The sequence below is a fragment of the Macaca mulatta genome, chromosome 2 (assembly GCF_049350105.2).
Source record: "Macaca mulatta isolate MMU2019108-1 chromosome 2, T2T-MMU8v2.0, whole genome shotgun sequence".
In the NCBI taxonomy this organism is placed as follows: Eukaryota; Metazoa; Chordata; class Mammalia; order Primates; family Cercopithecidae; genus Macaca; species Macaca mulatta.
Genome location: NC_133407.1, coordinates 94,443,719 through 94,461,281, shown reverse-complemented (window position 1 = coordinate 94,461,281; position 17,563 = coordinate 94,443,719). Strand labels below are relative to the sequence as shown.

The following is a 17,563-nucleotide window of genomic DNA, read 5'->3' as shown; positions in this document are numbered from 1 at the left end:
AGAACAGAGAAGCGAAGAGACAGATTCCTGGCAACTCCATATTTTTGTTCTGTGACCTCGAGAAAAACCAGTGTACCCTCTAACTGGAATGGAAATATCTATCCCAGTAAGTAATATTTTGACTATACAGTGCCATGGATTTGTACATTATTCAGTCCTTGGAAGAGACCTAGGTGGCTCTCACTTCTCCAGATATCAACCCTAATGTCAATCATTCCACCGCTCTAGCTTTACTATTCCGCATTTCCCAGCAAATAGGACTCGCCTTTCCCAGTTAAAATTCAAACACGTGAAAGGATAGGAATTCATGCTTAACTTAGCAATTAGCACATCGCAGGGTATAGCTGGATTAAGACACAAAGTTGATGCTAGTGGGCTAGGGGAGGAAACAAGATACCAGGAGAAAGGAAAGGAAGCTCTAAAATCAACTTCACTTTTTTTTTCAGGCATGCCTTGTGCCTCTCTTGTCTTTAATGTTCAACGATATTGTGAAGATAATTGCAACGAGTTGTGAAATGTTGCCAGTACCTTTAGAAATTACAGGACTATCAGTGATTTCATGTCACACTGATATTGATGATTTCTTCAGTCTGAAGGATAAAGGCAGAACTTGTATAGGAACGAATTAATGGTCTTACCTGAAGATATTTTAATCTAAAATTGTAAATGTTACCTCCTTCAGGAAACCTTCCCTGATCCTCCAGATAGAATCAATCACAGTATATATTTCAAAATATGTGTTTCTCATATCATTTGTTTGTTTGTATTTTTTTTTTTAACTTTCATCTTAAGTTCAGGGGTACATGTGCAGGTTTGTTATATAGGTAAATTTGTGTCATGGGGGTTTGTCATACAGATTATTTCATCACCCAGGTATTGAGCCTCGTACCCATTCATTATTTTTCCTGATCCTCTCCCTCCTTCCACCCTCCACCTACTGGTGGGCCCCAGTGTGTGTTGTACCCCTCTATGTGTCCATGTGTTCTCATCATTTAGCTCCCACTTAAAAGTGAGAACATGTGGCATTTGGTTTTCTGTTCCTGTGTTCGTTTGCTAAGAATAATGGCCTCCAGCTCCACTCATGTTCCTGCACAGGACATGATCTCGTTCTTTTTATGGCTGTGTACTATTCCATGGTATATATACACCACATTTTCTTTGTCCAATCTATCATTGATGGACATTTAGGTTGAGTCCATGTCTTTGCTATTGTGAATAATGCTGCAACAAACATATATGTGCTTACAATACATACATATTAAGTGTGAGTTTGACTCTTTTAACTCTATATTCAATACCTTTTTAAACTCTATATTCATGTAGTAGCTAGCACGTTGTAGAAACTCAGAAAATATTTGTTGAATTTAATAGATACAATGTCTGGAGGACGAAGTAGATCAGGCAGTCATTCTCCTAGTGTATCCAAGACTTGGTCTACTTAGCAATCAAAGGTAAAGATGCTTTTCAGCAGAATATTAAACTCCATAAAGGATTAGTTGCCCTTTGGTTTTTTAAAATGCTGCCACTTAGATGATACTTTAATAGAATTAAATGGTATTTTGCTGAAGCATTTAGCTAAATTTTATATGCCCGTACCTCTTAGAAATATAACCAAACCCACTCAGGAATTATCTATACATACATGATAGTGTATTGGTAAAGCTACATGCCAAATGTCACTTTAACTTGTAGAAATGATCAGATTCCTATTCCACAGGGCTGCTTTCAATGAGGAATTTTCAGAATGATGAAACCAGATTTAGCTGGTAGCAATTATTGGTACATTTCAGATGAGCTCAGCATGAAGAATAAGACTGAAGAAAGATTAAGTCTCAAATACTAAAGGAGAGAAAAAAAATGAAAAGAGAGACCAAAAGGGCTTGAAAAGCAGGAAAGGACCGGTTATCTGCAGGACGCTGGTATTCTTATGTGAGATGGTGTGACCCAGTCTGGGTTGGAATGTTATCTCTATGTGATCTGCAGAATTTCTCTCTTGACTGTAGCAACTGCAGAAGAGTGAATTAAAGTCTTAAGGAGAAAAATCAATAAAGGAAAAAAAAAAAAGATAAAAGCAATATGGCTGGAGAGCATTTCAAAAACCATGTAAAAGTCTCTTAAATGGCCATGGAGGACTAACCAGTATTTATAAGGGTTTAACAGGAATACCAATAAGAATAGATTTGTTGGTCTCCTTAGAGGAACAAAAAGGCTTCTGGATGGTTTATGGCATTTAGCTGGTCTTTGTTTCACTCTAGTGTGTGACATACAGAATCATAGATTGCATAAAGGACTGCCTGTAATGACAAGAAATTCATTGGAAAGATATTATGAGAGAGCTGGGATGAGCGTAGCCCTTACTGCTTGCTCAGTGCTGTGAAAGAAGCTCACTACCCCAAGCACCTTTCCTCTGACTACCTCTTCTGTATTCCCAAACCAGGAATTTCTCTGAACTATATGCCAGAAACAGATAACATACTAATTTAATCCCAATAATAACAATGTTTTCTCTACTTTATCTTTTTTTTCTTTTTTGAGATGGAGTCTCGCTCTGTCGCCCAGGCTGGAGTGCAGTGGCGGGATCTCGGCTCATCGCAAGCTCTACCTCCTGGGTTCATGGTATTCTCCTGCCTCAGCCTCCCAAGTATCTGGGACTACAGGCGCTCGCCACCATGCCTGGCTGATTTTTGTATTTTTAGTAGAGACAGGGTTTCGCCATATTGGCCAGGCTGATCTCGAACTCCTGGCCTTGTGATCTGCCCACGTCGGCCTTCCAAAGTGCTGGGATTACAGGCGTGAGCCAATGTGCCCGGCCTATTATATTTTTTAAAGATCTGTAAAATGTTGTTTTCTTCAATTATAAAAAGTGTATCTCATTCCAAACCTTCTCTCAGCCAACCATCTTCTTAATTTAGTGAAAAGATGAAGGAAGCAAGAGGAAAAAAGCTGTAGAAATGGAAGTGACAGAAATCTTGAAAGAAAAGGGTCGTGTGTATTCCTACAAGTTAAGGAAAGGCAGGTCAAATAAAATCTAGAGCTTGGGGAGCTATATTTCAAAATGTCCAAAAAGACATAAATCTGACTCCTCCTCTCTCCTGCCCTGGTCTGAATACATATGTGGTTTGATACTGCATCCAGCTAGTCATTTGTTGGTCCATTTATTCATTTCAATATATTCTTCCTTGAGTTCCCTTATGTCATAGGTACTCTTCCTATCGAGAAGCTTTCAAAAGCGAAATTCTGGCAATGTAGCCATTAAATATTCTTGATTAGGAAGAAAAAAAGTGTGTTTTTTGATAAAAGCCTAGAGTGAAACTTTACAGAATCTGGACTTTAAAACGTGTACACATACAGTGGAAAAACACCTGTGCATGGAACTATGAATAAGTGACTAAAGAGCTAAAGCCTGGATGTGAAGGGAAGAACATCGAGAAAAAAAAACCCAGGCTGATAGGTTAAATAAAAATTTACATTTGGCTCCATCTGATTTCAAAGGAAGTGCTTTCGGTCCTAATGCCAGGGTTGCTTAAATGATGAGCTCCTGTATCTAAATATATCCTATTAGGAATGGTGGGATAATATAGATTTTATGGGTCACATTTTTGCCCTTTTTTTTTTCTGTCTTATGCTTCCAGTCCCTCCCCTTTCCCCTACACACACACATTCTGACCCTCACCTGTAGGCTGCTCCTAGTCCAAGCATTTCGTGATTCTGAAATAGGCCATTCTTGTAGCCAGTCTACTTCTACCTGTGCCTTGATGATGATCTCTTGACATCTGCCTTTTGCTCTGAGTGAAATCCCAGTGCTGACAACCTGTCCCACAGTTTTTACACAATGAGAGTCAGCATTGCTTTGGCCAATTCAAACTCCAAGTATAATAACCTATTCTTTCTACATTGACCACTAAAGGCTGTGCCCTTCCTGAAGTCATACTGCCTTTAGTTTTTCCCATCACCAACGAGGCTGTCATTCTCTTTTTACAAAGGAGAAAACAGGGCTTAGTGGAGCTAAGGAACTTACCCAAAGCCATGTAGCCAAAAGGGATAGAATTCAAACCCAGTTTTCTACATTCCCTCTCCTTCATGCTACTTCCACCAAATTCTTCACCTGAGCCATACTGGTGGTGACAGACTTCCAAATGTCACTTCCAGGCTCTCTTCACCGATAGAGGCTTCACCTTATTACTGTTGGACCCTATGTTCCAGCTTGCAAGGACTTATCATCTTTCAGGTGCTGTCAAGAACTTTGAGTATAATGTGTTTCCTATGGCCTGGGCTGCCTCTCAATACCTGCCCTCAGTACCTGTCCTCTCCAACGAGTGGGTCTAAATCTATTCCTGCTCTCCCACAGTTTGCCTCATTCCATGTGGACAACACAGATATGCCCACCCAGGTTTTGAGATATGACTCTCTTTTCTTGAGATCCCTTTAGAAACTAAGATTTTCTTTTTGAGTCACTTGAAAAGAATCATGGTTTACTTCAAATGGCCAAGAGTTTGGGGTTCCAAGTCCAGGATGTACTTTGTTTCTGATACTGTCATGAACCTAATTCTGAGCCTTCATTTACTCACCTGAAAAACTGAAATAATAACAAACCTCTCAGGGTTTTATAAGGACTAATGGGTTATTTATGCAAATCTCTTTTCAGAGTGATTAGCCTGAAGGTGCTCAATGTATGGCAGCTCCTATTATGATCATTATCCACATATTCATTATCGTAATCATCACTTCAGGGCAAGGAAAGTCCTAAGGGTGGACTGATGAGAAATCCTTATGATGTGAACTGGAGACAGGTACAAGCACTTCGCTTTACCTAGAGAAGGAGGTGGTGCAATTTACTGGAAAGGATTCTCAACAAAGCTGACTGCTCAGTCACTATTTAGAGATGATACCATTTTGTTTTCCAATCTCATTTTTTAGTGAGAGCTGTCAGTGATCTTTTTAATTAGATGTCCTGTAAATTCTGGGGAAAGGTTTTGTAAATACACACATTTGGGCCCCATCCCTGAGGACTGATTCAGTCAGTCGAGGAGGGGCTTCAGGACTTGCATGTTGAGAAGCTGTGCGAGCAATTCCAGTGAGTACCGCTTGGTGGTGGTGCGCCTGGATCCGCAGATCCTTCCAGATTTGACATTCTGCCATTTCCTGGCAACAATTAAAGAAGAAAATAATATGAGAAGTACAATGCGGTGTGCCCAATTCTGGAGCATACATTTGTATTAGTTTGCTAGGGCTGTCATAACAGAGTACCACAGACTGAGGGGCTTTAACGACAAAAATTTACTTCTCACAGTTCTGAACGCTGGAAGCCCAAAGAGCAGCGGGTTTGGTTTCTCCGGAGGCCTCTCGCCCTGGCTTGCAGATGGCTGCCCTCTCACTGCGTCCTTACATGGTCTGTTCTCGGTTTGTGTGAATCCCTGGTGTCTCTCTCTTTCTGGGTCAAAATTTCCTCTCTGAGGACAACAGTCAGATTGGATTAGGACCCACCCTACCCGCCTCATTTTAATGTAATTACCTCTTTAAATGTCCTATCTCCAAATACAGTCACATTCTGAGGTACTGGGGGTTAGGGCTTCAGTATTTGAATCTGAGGCGGGGAGGCATACTTTAGCCCAGAAAAACATACAAAGCCTTTGAAAACATACACAGTCACTTTTAGGAATTTATTCCAGGGAAAGAGAGAGAAAGAGAAGGCGGCCCAAAATTTTCCTCACAGCAGGAGTCCCGCCTATGCCTAGGGGGCATTTAGCCACTGTCTGGGTGAGCCTGAGGAAGCAGGGCCTCTGGAACCACATTTTTGTCTGCCCCCCTGACTAAACCAAGCTTTAATGTCTGGTGTCTGCAGAAAGAGGGCCTGCAGGCAGAAGCTGAAGAAATTATTTTCATGAGGAGCCTTGTGGGATAAGCAACAATGTGTGGTCTGAATCCCTCTAAAACAAAATGACACAAAAGATAAGATGAGAGTTAGGCTTCCACCAAGTATGAAACAGAATGTAGATCATTTATAGCTTGTTGGGGACACCAGTGGTTTCCAGAGGATACCACTGTGCCCAGAGAATACTGACAAGAATCATTAGCCCAGACCCGAGCCAGCCTGTTAGTGAACATTAACATCTAGCCCTAGGGACCCTTAGGGATGTCGGAGACTGAGATTCTACATGAATGGGGGTGAGGAGAAGAGATGTCCTGTGAAGCAGATCTCTTCTTACAGCACCTGAAGAGACCCCAGGAAATGTGAGTATTGCTTAGTATAGAAAAAAAGGGAAAAAGTATCACAAATGTCCAACAATTAGGGGATAAGTACATGATTCTATGTTTATGTAAATATAATAGTATTCAGTTGTGAAAAATCGTATTGTGGAAGAATATATACTCGAGAAATATTCACGATATGGTGCTACATAAAAAAATACAAGAACAGTACAGAATAATAGCTTTATGATTTATAAAAATTATCAGTTACCTATTAAAAATGCCAGGTGCATGCATACCAAGTTGTGGTTATCTTGGGATGGGAGATTCGAGCTATTTTTTTTCTTAGTGATTTTCTGTGCTTTTTCAAGTTTTCTGCATTGTGCTTATAGGTTATTTATAAAATTTGAATTTTAAGAGAGTTTAATAAAAGAAAAATCAGCTCTGCTAAAATGGTATCCAGACTGATACCTGTCATTAGACTGTCTATGTGATTAGAGAAGGGACTGTTTCCTTTTTCTGTTAAAAAATTATGTCTTTTCTACTTTTTTCATTAAAATATCATTTTGAATAAAATGAAAAAAACAGCAGATGGAAATTTAAAGTGTATTTACTTGAAAAAAGAGCAAGTTGGTATTCATATGCCAAAGTCATTGTTTAAACATTTTCTTATATTCATCTTCGGTCTCACTAAAGTCTGGGAATAACTGCAATAGATATTTCATAATTTAACACACATACATCTTAAACATCTATGCCAAGAGTTTTTCCTTATGTTTTTTACACATCAGCCTATTATTTGTGTTTAAACTAGAGTACATTGTCATTCCTGTTCCACATTGGCCAAGAGACCATCAAGGCATTTGGATGCTATGCCCACCTTCCTCTCTGACCTCCTATGCTGAATCATCGGAACAATGATTTCAAAACATTCTCTGGTTATATTTATACATAGCCACATGAATAAACATGTATACATATCTATTTATACAGATACAATATGCATATTGCTTTTTTAACTTTCCTAATTCTGTACTTGACACATTTCGTGTGTGATGTCCAATGTTCTACAAACCCTTTCCTGATATGTAAAGCAGACAAGAGCCACCTTGCATCAATGTGTAATTTGATTCTTTTGTTTGTGAAGCAATCCTCCTGTCCTTTTCTTTATGAAATTTGACCTATGTCTCATTGTTTTCTTCTCTAAAAGGTCCATTTGAAATCTTTTAAATCTTCATTAATGTGTACCTTGTTTTACAGAACTAGTGTTTAGTTTTTTAAAAAAAGAGGACATAAAAAAGTGAGATGATATAAAAATGATTAATTCAAGCTGAATTCTTTGGAGAGAAGTAACTTATTCTTTTAGAATATACTATGAAAGATAAATCATAACTAGGACTAATTGAAATGTTGGTCAGAGTGCCTATAATTATATCAGATGTTCTAGGAAGAATCTTAATTTTAAAACCACAGTAATTAATATTCTGTGTGGAAATCACATACCTATGTGTATTTCAAAATACATATCTTTTGAATGTATTGAATACATATCATAACATTTAATACAGTGCAATGACTGCTTAATCAAACACACCTATAAAGGTAACATATTCCACTGGCAGGCAAGTTGATGGAGTGGGGGAGGGCAGGGCTGTGGTAGGACATCTGCGTGGAGCTAACAAAAGGCCCTGAAAGGGGTGTTCCGAGGCTGATGAACACAGGCTCACCTACTTTATTAATTTACGTAGGGATAGAGTGAAGTTCGCCTCCTAGAGACTCATCCAAGAATATATTGTTTTAGATGAGGAGAGGGCGAATGGCAACGCCAAAGGAGTTTATTTGGCTCTGATAAAATATAATGCTTTTATTGTGACCTGAATGGAGAAGAGGGAGATATCTTTATTGGAAAGAATTCCGCCCTTATTTTTTCTATTTTGTATTAATATGTCAAATTTTCCTCCAGATTTATGTAAATCCAAAGGTTTTTGTTCCTTTTCAAATCCTTGGTAGTTACTCAATATATTTTGAATGAATGCGTGGATGAATGAAAAGGAATAATGATGTTTTGAACTTTTAAAATTTGTTTTGAAGAATTTCAAATCTAAACAAGTTGAGAGAATGTTATAATGAACTCTGAGGTACTCATCACTCGGATTCAACAGTTACCAATTTATGGTCGATCTTGTTTCATCCCTACTTGTTTGGGTACCCTAGCTGTGTTCTTTTAAAGCAACTTCAGATGCTTATTATTTCATCTGTAAATATTTTAATATGTATCTCCAAAAAAAATCAGGACTCTTTCTTTAAACATAACCATAATATCATACCAAAATTAACAATATCCTTGATACCTGGTCAAAGATTTCATGACTGTTTTGCACATAGTTTGCTTAAATTAGAATCCAAATAAGGCCCATACATTGCAATTGAATAACGTGTCTCTTAAGGCATATTTAATATATCTGTTCTCCATCTTTTTCTTCTTACCATTTATTTGTTGAGGTTTGTCCTGTAGTTTTTCATCTATGGATTTGGCTGTTCATATCCCCTTGGTATTAAGAATGCTTTATTTTCCTTTTATTTTCCACGAATTAGTAGCGTGATATAGATGCTTGATCAGACTCAGGCTTGACTTTTTTTAGTAAGAATATTTTACAAGTGACATTGTGTACATCCATCAGGAGGCATATAATGTCTGGTTGTCTCTCTTTTTGAGATGTTAACAGCCATTAATGATCATTGCCTCGATCCATTAATTCATTAAGAGCTTCAGAATGCACTATTCTATTATTCTTTCTTCATTTACTAGCTTGAATACTTCTCTACAGAAACATTCTTTATCAGCTATGTATTTACCTTGTGGCATAGTTAGCACAATTAAGGAAGAATAAATCCTTAATTCTTTTTCTGTATTAACCAGTTTTGAAAATAATGAATTAGATCTCTAACATTTTCCAAACATAACTAATGAATTTTTTGAAGTGTCATTATCAACTTATGAATTCAAACATACTTGGTAAGTTTCGATTCATTTTAGATATTGTATTATTGTATTGCTCCTCAAATTATTCTATCATTAGCTAGTGGGGGCCTTTTCAAGCTGGCTGTTGCATCCATTTGACAAAGTTTGAATAGTCCTAATCATGTTTTTCTTATTCTTGTGTGACAAGATGTCATACATTTCTTGACCCATATCTGGGATCAGCCATTTTTCCAAGGAGCCCTGGATCTTTTGAAAGGGAAGTAGTGTGTGAAGATCACTATCTGGATGGTGGGGGTGGCTATGGCTTCTGGATTGGCCATTGCTTCTAGGCTTTTCCAGTGGACAGAACTAAGGAATAAGAATTTTTTTTATGGCAAAACACATCACGATTTCACACTATTTCCAGGTCAAATTCAGGATTATAGACTTTTTATTGAAACTCTTCTTATATCTGCATTCCTTTGTTCCACACAAACCTTCCTGATTCTGAGCAGCACTAATATACTTACTTTCTTTACTCTACGGTAAATATACAACAGAATCAGAAAAATAATATGAAGACTACAACCAACAGTATGATTACTGAAAATAGTTTAAGTTGTATTTGCCATTTTTTTGGTCCTTAGAATATATAGTTTTCTCTTAGTATTTCAGGGGAACCAATTCCAGGACCTCCATGGAGTACTAAAATCTGAGGATGCTCAAATCTTCTATATAAAATGGCATGGTATTTGTATAACCTATGTACCTCCTTCCATATAATTTAAATCATCTCTAGATTATTTGTAATACCTAATACGATGTACATGATATGTAATCAGTTGTAACACTGCACTGTTTAGGGAAAAACGACAAGAAAAATAAGTCTGTACCTGTTCAGTACAGACAATTTTTTTCTGAGCATTTTTGATCTGTGTTTGGTTGACTGTATGGATACAGAAACCACAAACAAGGAGGGCCAAGTATTCCACTAGGGGTAAATATTCAAAATACTGCATTTTAAAGTTACTTGGGACATTTCCATTCTGTGTGGTTATGCCACTAAACTAGGTAAGAAGCTAATATAACACACACACACACAGACACACACAGACACACACACACACACACACACATTTTACTATACACTTCCCCAACTTTTTTTTTGCCTAGCATTATGCACTAGATATCATTCTATAATAGTGTATAGAGATACTCCATATTCCTCTTTAATATGCCACTCTGTGGATGTGCCAAAACTTATCTTTTCCCTAGTGATCTGGGTTGTTTACAGTATTTTGCATTTACGAATTTTTTAATAAACCATTTTAATGAATGGTTTTGTGAATTTGATGCATTTGAATGTCTTTAGATTTTGCTAGTGGATATTTGTGATAGAGTTTCATAAGTAGCATTTTTATATCAAAGGGTAAATGTGTTAGAACATTTACTGCCAATCTCCAGGCATGGTGGTTCACCTGTAATCTCAGAGCTTTGGGAAGTGAGTTGGAAGGGTTGCTTGAGGCCGGGAGTTCAAGATCAGCCCGGATGACATAGTGAGATTCTGTCTCTACAAAAAAAAATTCTTACAAATTAGCTGGGTGTAGTGGCTCACACCTGTAGTCCTAACTACTAAGGAGGCTTAGGTGGAAGGACCACTTGAGCCCAGGAGTTCGAGGTTACAGTAAGCTATAATTGCACCACTGCACTTCAGCCTGGGTGACAGAGTGAGACCCTCACCAGTCACGAGAATCTGGTTTGAGCCACTGCACCTGGCTTTGTTTCTTTTTGACTAAAATGTTTGCTTTTATCTCTATCCCATTTTTCTATAGGATTTTGTGCCTTTGACTTCTCAGTTTTTAGAAATGTTCTATATATTTAATTACTAACTCTTTGTGACACAAGTTGCAACTATTTTATTCAGTTTGCTGTTCGACTTTTTACTTTTCTTATCATGTTTATTTTGTATTCAATTTTTAAAAATTATGTATTATTAAATGTATCACTTTTTCCCTTTTTTCTTCTGGTCAAATCATAGTTTGGAAAGTAGCCTTCTTCCCAAATTAAAGAGAAATTATCCCATGTTTTTTCAAATCTTATTTCTAGGACTTGCACGGTTTCATTAGAGTTTAACATTTAATTCTGCTACATTTGAATTTACTTTTGTGTGTGGTATGAAGAATGGATCCAACACTATCTTTTTCCATGTGGTTCTCTACTTATCCAAATACTTTTTATTAGAAAGTATATCTTTTTCCCATTGATCTGAGATGCTACCTTTTTCATGTACATTTCCAAATGCATTGGATTAATTTCTGAATTTTCTGGTTTGTTCACTGCTCAGTCTATTCCTACCATAATGGTTTACTTATAGAAACTTTAACTATATTTTAATATTTAATGAGGCTAGACTACTCTTCCCCTATCCCCAACTCCATTGTTCCTCTTTTTCAGGGCTTTCCAGGTTATTGTTCTTCCAAATAATATTTATAATCATTTTGTTCAGCTCCTGAAAAAAGCATGATGGTATTTTATTAAAATCACATTGCATTTAAATATTGCACTGAACGACAATTGACATCTTCAGAATATTGAGCTTTATAATCTAAAACCACAGTATGTCTTTCCATTTGTTCATCTCTATTTTATTTTTTATTTTGGGGGGATGTTTTGTAGTTTTCCTTACATGAATTTGAGACATTTCCTAGTCAAGTTTACTTCTGGATATTTATTTTCCTTTTTGGTCATCCTATAAGATGTCTTCTACTGCATATTCTAGCTGTTGTGTTTGTACCGATGAAGGCTATTGATTTTTGCACGATGACTTTGTAAACTGCTACTGTACTAAATTCTGCTATTCTTTGAAACAGCTTTCTTATTTGTTCTTTTGCATTTTTCATGTATACAGTTGTACTATTTCCCTTTCTTTCTTTTCTTTCTTCCTTTCTCAGTAATTAGGATGTTTAGATTATATGTTTCTATTAGGGTAAGTTATATTTTTCTAGAAAATAACCTATTTTATCTAGCTTTTCAAATTTATTTGTATTGAGTTGTGCAAAGTAGTCCTATTTTTAAAACAGTTTCCCTCATTTTGATAACTATTTTCCACTTATTTATTTTGCATATTCATACTCTCAACGTTTTTCCTTTTTAATACTTTTTCCACTGAAGTATAATATACTAAAAGAGAATAAATCATTAAGTATACATATCAGTGAATTTTCACGAAGTGAACATACCTGTGTAACCCCTAACGTATCAAGAAATAGAGCATCCATGGAAATAGAACATCAAAAACCCTACTCTGTTCCCTCACAGTCACTACGGCTTCTGTACTCCCCAGAGGGTACCACTATCTGACTTTCAAACCTACAGGTTTATTTCACCTGTGCGCCAACTCTATATAAGTGAAATTATAGTCTTGCTTCTCTTTTATGCTACCTTCTTTCACTTAACCTTACACTTGTAAGATTCTTCCATGTTGCAGCATGTAACAAGTTTATTCATTTTCATTGCTGAATAAAATTCCATTTATTAATATACCAAAATTTAATATCTGATCTGTTGATTAACATATAGATTGTTTCCAGTTAGTGACAATTAGGAATAACACTACTATGAACATTCTTATACATACTTTCTGGTACATTTCTGGGTGGTATATACCCATGAGACGATTTGCTGGGCAATGTATCATGTCATGTGTTCCGCTTTGGTAGATACTTCCAAACAGTTTTTCAAAGTGATTACTCCAATTTATGGTCCCCCAAACAGTGTGTCAGAGTTTCTATTGCTCCACCTAAACTTGGTATTATCAATCTTCTTAAATTTAATTATTGTAGTTTTAGATTTGCACTTTCCTGATGATGAAAGAACATTTTTTTCACGTTTTATTATCTGTTTAGAGTTTATCTTTGTGAGATGCCTGTTCAAGTCCTTTGCCCATGTTTGTATTGGATTGTCTGTCTTATTAAAAGGAAAATAATTCTTTATATTAAAGAAATTTTTTACATGTTCTGATGCTTTGTCAAATGTATGTATTGCAAATATGGACTCCTGCTCTGTCTCTTGCCTTTTAACTCTCTAAATGAGTCTTTTGATGAGCAGGAGTTCTTAAGTTTTATATAATCCAATTCATAATTTTTCCTTTATGGTTATTGCTTTTATTTTCCTGTTTGATCAATCTTTGCCTATGATGAGATCATGCGGTATTCTCGTATGTCATATTCTAAATTTCCCTTTCAGATCTGCTAACCATCTAGAGTTGATTCTTTACATGACACATGTGGGAATCAAGATTAATTCTTTTCTGTATGGGTAGTTAATTGGTCCACCATTATATGTTGCCAATTCTCTTTTACCAACAATTCTGCAATGCCACCTCTGTCATAAATCACGTATGTCAGAATCTATTTTAGTACTGCTTTTTCTGCTTCACTGGTCCATTTGCCTAAGCTTACGCTAGTGCCACCTTGTCTTAATTAATAAAGCATGATATTCAGTGGTGTTGAGTCTCCAAATGTATTCTTCAAAACTATTTTTTCTGTTCTTGGTTCTTTGCAATTTTTTTCTTCTTTTTTTTTTAGGAACAGGGTCTTGTTGTGTCACACAGGCTAGAGGGTAGTTGTGCAACCATAGCTCACTGCAGCCACAAACTCCTGGGCTCAGGCAATCCTTCTGCCGTGGACTCCCAAAGTGCTGGGATTACAGGCATGAGTCACTGTGCCTGGCCCTGTTGATTGCATTTCAAAAATTAATTTTAAAAACTCGTCAATTTCCCTCAATCCCCCCAAAAAACTTTGCTGAGATTTTTATTGTAGTTGCATTGAATTTAGCAATTGATTTGGGGAAGAACTAACATGTTTACAATACCTAGTGTTCTAAGAATCCAGAAATAAAGCCACATACCTACAGACATCTGATCTTTGACAAAGTTGAAAAAAATAAGGAATGGGGAAAAGACTCCTTATTCAATAAATGGTGCTGGGATAGCTGACTAGCCATACGCAGAAGAATGAAACTGGGCCCCTATCTTTCGATATATACAAAAATTAACTCAAGATGGATTAAAGACTTAAATGTAAGACCTCAAACTTCTAGACTTCTGGAAGAGAACTTAGGAAACACCATTCTGGGCATGAGCCTTGGGAAAGAATATATGATTAAGTCCTCAAAAGCAATTGCAATAAAACCCAAATTGACAAGTGGGACCAAATTTAACTAAAGAGCTTCTGTACAGCAAAATAAACTACCAACAGAGTAAATAGCAACCTACAGAATGGGAGAAAATGTTTGCAAACTATGCATCTGACAAAGGTTTAATGTCCAGAATCTGTAAGGAAGTTAAACAATTCAACAAGCAAAAAACACATAATCCCATTAAAAAATGGGCAAAGGACATGAACAGATACTTCTCAAAATAAGACATACAAACAGCCAACAAACATGTGAAAAAATGTTCCACATCACTAATCATCAGAGAACTTTAAATCCAAACCACAATGAGATACCATCTCATACCAATCAGCATGGCTATTATTAAAAAGTTAAAAAAACAACAGAGGCTGGCAAGGCTATGGAGAAAAGGGGACACTTAGGCACTGTTAGTGGGAAGGTAAATTAGCTCAGCCACTGTGGAAAGCAGCTTGGATATTTCTTAAAGAATTTAAAATGGAACTACCTTTCAACCCAGCAATCCCATTACTGAGTAATTATCCTAAAGAAAATAAATTGTTCTACCAAAAAGACAGGCACTTGCATGTTCATCACAGCACTACTCACAGAAGCAAAGACATGGAATCAACCTAGGTGCCTATCAATCATGGATTAGATAAAGAAAATGTGGTACATGTACACCATAGAATACTACACAGCCATAAAAAAACCCCAAACCTGTTCCTTTGCAGCAACATGGGTGCAGCTGGAGGCCATTATCCTAAGTGAATTAATGCAGGAACAGAAAAGCAAATACTGCATGTTCACACTTATAAATGGAAGCTAAACACTGAGTACTCCAGGTCATAAGAGATTGTGACTACAGAAACTGGGGACTACCAGAGTGGGGAGGAAAGCGGGGGAGGAAGGATTGGGAAACTACCTCTTGGGTACTATGCTCAGTACTTGAGAGAAGGCATTCATCATACCTTTAGTGCTAGCATCACACAACATACCTAGGTAACAAACCTCCGTATGTACCACTTAAATATAAAAGAAAAGTTGAAATTATTAAAAAAAAATAAAAATAGAGTTCTCTAAAGTTTCGTGCATATTAGATTTTCTGAGATTTATTCCAAGGTATTTAACGTTTTTGTAAATGCTATTTTAAAATTTAGTTCTCTAATAGTTCTATTTACATATAAAATACAGTTAGTTTTTGTAAATTGGGTATTGAGATCTTGCTAAATGCATTTATTAAATATAGTAATTTATCTCTAAATTATTTTGGTTTTTTTCATGCACAGTCGTTCACTTGCAAATAAGGACAGAGCTCTATTGCTCTCTCTAGTATGATATTGAGTAGAAGTTGAGATAACAAGCATCTTTCCTTTATTTTTGATCTTAGAGGAAAGTTTTTGTACTTCAATGTTAAGTATTCAGTTTACAGTAGTATGGTTTTTTGTTTTAAGACACCCTATATCAGATTGAGGAGGTTTCCTCTTATTCCTAGTTTTTTTAAATGAACAGATCATGAATTTTATTAAATTCTTTTTCTGTAACTGTGAAGTGATAATACAATTTTTCTTCTAATTTTTAGTGTAATGAGTTACTTTAGTTGATTTACTTAAATTGAGGTAAAATTTATATATATTAAAATGCACAGATTTTCATAGTACAGCTTGGAAAGCTTTCAGATCTGCCAACCATCATTTAGATCAAGATTTAGACTATTTTACACCCCAGAAAGTTTATTTGTGCCCACTTGCAGTCAATATTCAAAGGTAACCACTATTCTAATTTTTTTTTTTTTTTTTTTTCCCTCCAGACGGAGTCTTGCTTTGTCATCCAGGCTGGAGTATAATGATGGAATCTCGGCTTACTGCAACCTCTGCCTGCCTCCCAGGTTCAAGCGATTACCAGGCCTCAGCCTCCTGAGTAGCTGACAGGTGCACACCGTGCCTGGCTAATTTTTTTGTATTTTTAGTAGAGATGGGGTTTCACCATGTTGACCAGGCTGGTCTTGAACTCCTGACCTCAAGTGATCTGCCCACCTCGGCCTCCCAAAGTGCAGGGATTACAGATGTGAGCCACTGTGCCTGGTCATTATTCTAATCTTCATTACCATGCATTTGTTTGCTTGCTAACTTTATATAAATAAAATCATACAGTATATACTTTTGGAGTCTGGGTTTTCTCCTCAATATAATATTCTTGACCCAAGTGTTATTTAATAACGTGTGTTTTAATTTCTAGGTGAAAAGTCCTTTTTGGTTTTTGATCTTGTTAATTTTTGCATTTTAGTCAAAGAATATTATGTATATTATTTCCTCTTTTTTTTAAAACAACCAAGTAATCAAGTTTTATTTAGTATCAGCAGCATGTTTGCCATTTTCCAGTGCTTCTCATCCCTTCATGCATTACCATACTTCCATCTGAAATAATTTCTATTTTGCCAAAAGAACTTAATTTGGTATTTCTTTTAGTTTAGACTTGCTGACTATGAATTCTCTTAGGTTTTGTTTGTCTGAAATCATTTTTATTTTACCTTCTTTCTAGAAGATTATTTGCACCAGTAATAAAATTTCATGTTGGCAGTCATTTTCCTTTCAGCTTTGACTTTTATCGTTTTGGTAAAAACTCAGCTTTCAGTCTTTTTGGTAGCTGCTCTAAAAATAATATCTTATTTTCTCTGGCCACCTTTAAGATTTCTCTTTGTCTTTGGTTGCCCAGCTATAGTTCTGTTTCTATTTATCCTATATGGGTTCATAAATTTTTTTGAATCTGTGGGCATATTCTTACCTAGTTGCATCTACAATATTGCTTTTTCTTTTTCTTTTTTTTTATTATACTTTAAGTTCTAGGGTACATGTGCACAATGTGCAGGTTTATTACATATGTATACATGTGCCATGTTGGTGTGCTGCACCCATTAACTCGTCATTTACATTAGTTATATCTCCTAATGCTATTCTCTCCCCTCCCCCCACCCCATGACAGGCCCCAGTGTGTGATGTTCCCCACCCTGTGTCCAAGTGTTCTCATTGTTCAATTCCCACCTATGAGTGAGAACATGCGGTGTTTGTTTTTCTGTCCTTGTGATAGTTTGCTCAGAATGATGGTTTCCAGTTTCATCCATGTCCCTACAAAGGACATGAACTCATCCTTTTTAATGGCTGCATAGTATTCCATGGTATATATGTGCCACATTTTCTTAATCCAGTCTATCATTGATGGACATTTGGGTTGGTTCCAAGT

At 36.4% G+C, this 17,563-nt stretch overlaps 1 protein-coding gene across 6 annotated transcripts in view; it reads left to right on the top strand.

Moving 5' to 3' along the window:
- Positions 1–16,463, top strand: part of LOC144339055 (uncharacterized) — a 293,212-nt gene extending 276,749 nt beyond the window's left edge. For 3 of the 6 annotated variants that reach the window (XM_077991700.1, XM_077991697.1, XM_077991698.1), the window contains one exon: positions 16,134–16,463. In XM_077991700.1, the coding sequence (XP_077847826.1) occupies positions 16,134–16,169 (36 nt within the window). In that variant the 3' untranslated portion in view covers positions 16,170–16,463. The remainder of the gene's footprint in view (positions 1–16,133) is intronic. The other 3 variants (XR_013413668.1, XR_013413663.1, XR_013413664.1) reach the window with 3 other exon arrangements.
- The last annotated feature ends 1,100 nt before the right edge of the window (positions 16,464–17,563 follow it).